This window comes from Epinephelus fuscoguttatus, linkage group LG6, assembly GCF_011397635.1.
Source record: "Epinephelus fuscoguttatus linkage group LG6, E.fuscoguttatus.final_Chr_v1".
NCBI classification, from domain to species: Eukaryota; Metazoa; Chordata; class Actinopteri; order Perciformes; family Serranidae; genus Epinephelus; species Epinephelus fuscoguttatus.
This window is the reverse complement of record NC_064757.1, coordinates 32,215,780-32,220,353: the sequence shown is the minus strand read 5'-3', so window position 1 is coordinate 32,220,353 and position 4,574 is coordinate 32,215,780. Positions and strand designations below refer to the sequence as shown.

General features: G+C 40.5%; 1 protein-coding gene across 3 annotated transcripts in view; it reads right to left on the bottom strand.

The window, feature by feature from the left end:
- Positions 1–421: 421 nt before the first annotated feature.
- Positions 422–4,574, bottom strand: part of cltcl1 (clathrin, heavy chain-like 1) — a 36,424-nt gene continuing 32,271 nt past the window's right edge. For all 3 annotated transcript variants that reach the window (XM_049578211.1, XM_049578212.1, XM_049578213.1), the window contains 2 exons: positions 3,413–3,488; positions 422–2,104 (listed from right to left, as the gene is read on the bottom strand). In XM_049578211.1, the coding sequence (XP_049434168.1) occupies positions 1,980–2,104; positions 3,413–3,488 (201 nt within the window). In that variant the 3' untranslated portion in view covers positions 422–1,979. The remainder of the gene's footprint in view (positions 2,105–3,412; positions 3,489–4,574) is intronic.

Genomic DNA, 4,574 nt, shown 5'->3' with positions numbered 1-4,574 from the left:
TTTTTATTCCACATCAGCAGGAGGGCGGGGCTCAGCCTCTGTGAATACAGCTCAGCCAAGAGGAATCAAATCGCATTCCCTTGTTAGTAAATGTTCTGCTACCAAAACCTTCCGCGTGTTTTCCAACAGCAGGCAGTAGTAGGTCCGAACAGCCCTGCCACACCCTCTCCAAACAAAGGCTGCAACCCTCACAGACACAGAAACCATCAATCAGGTCTTGGCAGCTTGGATACCAAAATGTCAGTCCAGCAGAGAATGGAAATAAGGGTGTAGCTGAAAATACACCTAGAATAAACCATATTCACAGCTGTAAAACTCCACACCCACCTCCTTAAACACACAAACAATACAGGCTGAACCCTCCAGAGAGGTGGTAAATATTTGTCTGGGTGTGAATGTAGTAGAAAAATGCAGCAACAACAACTGTGTGTAAACTTTATTCCTCTTTCTGTATGCATGACTTGTGCAGATAAAGGGAGTGCTTCGTGTGCAGCTCAGGCTTTCCGCTTTGACAGATCCAAAGTTGACACCAGAGCTCGGTGTATCATACAGGGGACTGTCGGACAGCACTGGAAGTAAACAACTTAACTGCCACCTCTTTGAGCAGCCTTGCCTCAAGACTTTGCCTTTTATTCAACCTGTTGTTTTTGCATTTTGTCCTTTTCTTACAAAAATTATTATGCTTTTTAAGACTACAACAACACACTATAGACAATACATACGGTATTCCATAATATTTGACTTCTTTGATTAGTTAGGTATTTCAATATATCTTAAATTATACACTGTTTTCAGTACAATAATGATTATTCTTTTGAACCAGCTGGCACCGGGATGTGAGCTAATGTTCCCCCCCTTTGTTTGTGTCTTACAGAGCTTCATCGTTGTTGTTTTTTGTTAGTCGGGTGAGAAAGTTTCATCGAACATCACTTCAGTTTTTGACACACATTAGTAATACTTGATATATTTGAGTGTAACATGAAAATTGTGCTCCTGGTTGCAGCATTATAGTTTGGCAGCACATGCACAGACTACAGCATATAGCATTTTTTTTTTATCATTTCACCTTCTTTTCTTTTGTCTTTTTGTCACAAGCATCCTGAACATGTTCGGAGTCCAAAAAGTCAACTGATGAGATCGACCCAGTGACAGGTTTGCGGCTGCAAGGAGGTGGAAATTTCATTGAGTGTCTCTTGATTTGGTGACGTATCCCTCCAAGGCTTTAGAGGCTACACACTCACTCACACACACATACAGACACACATACACAGACAGTACCGTAACCTCATAAACAAGTGTTCTTAGTCCGTATACAGCAAACACTTTGTACCTGTTGTGAGAGGACAAACAAAACTATTGCACAGTAACCGTCTGTCTAATCAGAGCATGAGACAGTTGTGAAATTAAACATGAACAAATGAGCCCGTTTTTTTTCCACCTTTTCAAAGTATAAGGCCGTAGCAGTGCTTTAGGAGGTAGAGGGGAGACACACGTGTGCCCCCTCCACTCCTCAGTAACAAAGTTTCTTCCTCATCAGTGCTGAATCTCTAGGAAAAACAAAAAAAAGCTGCTCTATGGTTAATAAAGTCTACATGGAACAGCAACAGGACAGAGTGGTTTGGTGTCACTAATGTTATCTTCGGTATGTTAATTCCTCTAGGAGCTGAGAGGTGACTTCATGCTGTGTAGATCAGTGATGCAGTTTCCAAATGATAAAGAGAAAGAGGGGGTTGGGGGTGGGAGAGGGTCCAACAACCTTGCATGAGCCAGTCCTTCTGAAATGTGTTTTGAGAAAGTAGAGATGACAGGTTTCTATTGCAGTTTCAGTGGAGTCTCATTGGGAATGAATGCCCAGGAAAGTTTCAGGGATCTCCGCCTGCCAGTTGAGACCCAGAGCAGCACGCTTCAGTGTGGTTCAGGTCCAAGGTGTGTGAGTGTGTGCAGGGGTGGGGGTGGGGGAAGGGGGGGGTATCAGGCCTCTACATGTTGAAGCCATAAGCAGGCGCAGCAGGGAAGCCCGCAGGAGCGGTGGGGTAGCCGTAGCCTGGGTACGCTTGCTGAGGAGCCACTGGAGCAGGAGAGGGGGGTAACATCAGCTGCTGGCCTGATCACACAAACACACACAGGGTTACAAGCTCATAGATACAATTTAAACATTTTTCACAAGTGAGCGCACATTGCTACACTCTGTTTGTTCACTACCCTTCACAACAACCATCTGTACAACTTTTTTTTTTAACCAAACTTATGTCTTTTTCATCTTCGTCTTCTCCGTAAATGAAAGTTTCTTTATATGGTGCTTAAAAAGCCATGTCAAAATCCGTTAACAAACTCCCACACAACTTGTGCAGTATGATCCAAGTCTCATTTATCCAGTCGTATGATCTATAGGACTTCCCAAACATGCATTACCAATGAAACACTTCCGCATATAGGTGGTGCCCACAGGCAAGCACGTGTTAATTAAACTCTGCCTTAATTTAGTGATTTACATTGTAATGTTTGTGCAAAAATGCATGTGTTTGGGAAGTACTGTTTTGATACAGTTTGTTCGTTTGTTAAATCAAGCCCCCATCAAAAATGTTCCCCATTTTTGGATTTTTCATTCACCATAGAGGCATGAGGCAGAAACAAATCTTTGTTCACAAACTCAACGTAACATGGGGTGAGTAATTGATATACAGCACAATTTAGAATTTTCAGGGCGAAGTTGGCCTATTCTTTTAATGCTGTCAATGCTGATGTCAAACAAACCTCTTTGTGGGCACCAGAGGTGTTTCCTGACTTTTGCAGATGTCCTAAATATTGAATACAGTAAATATTGTACTGTATTCATGAAGATAATTACCATAGCATTAAAGCCCTTACTAGATAACACTGTTGCTGTTGGTTATATCACAATCAGGTGTCTTTGTTCATTATGGGAAAACTTGATGTGAAGGCAACATTGATTCTTAGTAATATTGTAAAATGTAAAAATGGATATTCATGTAAACGAAAAGCAAAAATTTAAATCATGTTGTCTGTTCCTCAAGATTGACACAAGACTGTAACTGTAAATGACACATTTTCTTTGTCCGTCTGATTTGGTCTGGAGAAGACAACAGCAGCATGATTAGTTTTCCATTAACTGAATGTGCCCAATTTTCCTAAGTTTGACTACAATGAGGAGACAGACTTGGCTGTGTGCTTCAAGTTTCAGTAAACTGCTCATTACATCCAATTCGTACACATTTGATTGATGTTAAATGTCAATACTGGCAGACTTTTTTTTTATCCAAGTTTCAGTTTGGCGCAGACAGATAAATGCCGCCATTTAAATCCTGCTGTTTTCACAGCGTGAGGCAATTTTCTCCTATTTAGGAACCAAAACCGTTTGTCTGTGGGGGTGACGTGCCGCATATGAACCTACCAAACACTATCGGCTGAGGCTCTGTCACCTCCTCTTCAGTTTTCCTTTTGCTGTCTGCCTCCTCCAGTTTGTCCACCTGAGGGCATCAAAGAAAAGAGGATAGATCAGTCACAGCTCACTCACACACTGTGCAGAATAAAAGAGAGTGTGATTTCATACATAGTAGGTAACCAGCATACTCAGCTTTGCTAGCTGTTTAACCTCCAATCCAAGCACAGATTTTAAATGCAAAATCTGTCCTTTTGGTAATATGATATAAATCAATTTCAGCTGTTATTCTAAATAAAATATTTTTGCTGGACACCTACAATGTAGTGATCACAGTAATGTGCCAGATTTATTTAAATTACACTTTTAATAATGTACTACAACAAAACATTAACTGTAAGTGCTTCAGTTGTAAGAGTACATTTAAGTTTTTATTTCATAACAAACAAATAAATACTGATAAACACACAGTAAATGTATCATACCCACTTCTGAAAGACACAACTACACACAGTGCTTCACAGTGCAGCTAAGGTTACCTGAGAGAAGATGCCATGCAGGTTTGGTGAGAATTTCTAATACAGCTTCCAGTACACATGTTAAGTCAACAATTAAAGGGTCTGTTCACCCAAATCACACAAAACAAAATAACCAGTTCACCCCTGGCAGTATGTGACCATGCATACAGTGATTGCCGAGGGATTTTTCCTGCCATCACCCTGATTCAATAAAGTGCGATGAAATTTCATTTATGTTGCTTGAAGCACTGAAAAATTACATTTGAAAAAACTCACAAGCATCATCACTTTCCAGATACAATGCCCTTGTTTATCATCAGATAATTCACATGCCTCACTGGTGACAGCTGTCGCTACTTTTTATATTCAGCAGAGAAGTTTCTGATGAAAACTGTTGACAACAAAGTCTGTCATGAATACAAGATCACAAGAACATCATATTTGGAAAGGTAATGCTTTTGAGTTTCTAAAATGTCTTTTTTAAGTTTTGAGTACTAGAAAAAAGTAGATCACACCAATGAAACAGGGCAGCAGCAGGTGCCCCAAAACTCATCTTCATCATGGCTAGATACCACTGAGGGAAAGTTTTGTTTTTGGATTTGGAGGAACGGGCCCTTTAAAAGTGAAATTATAGCAGGGTTCAAGGTTAAAGGAAT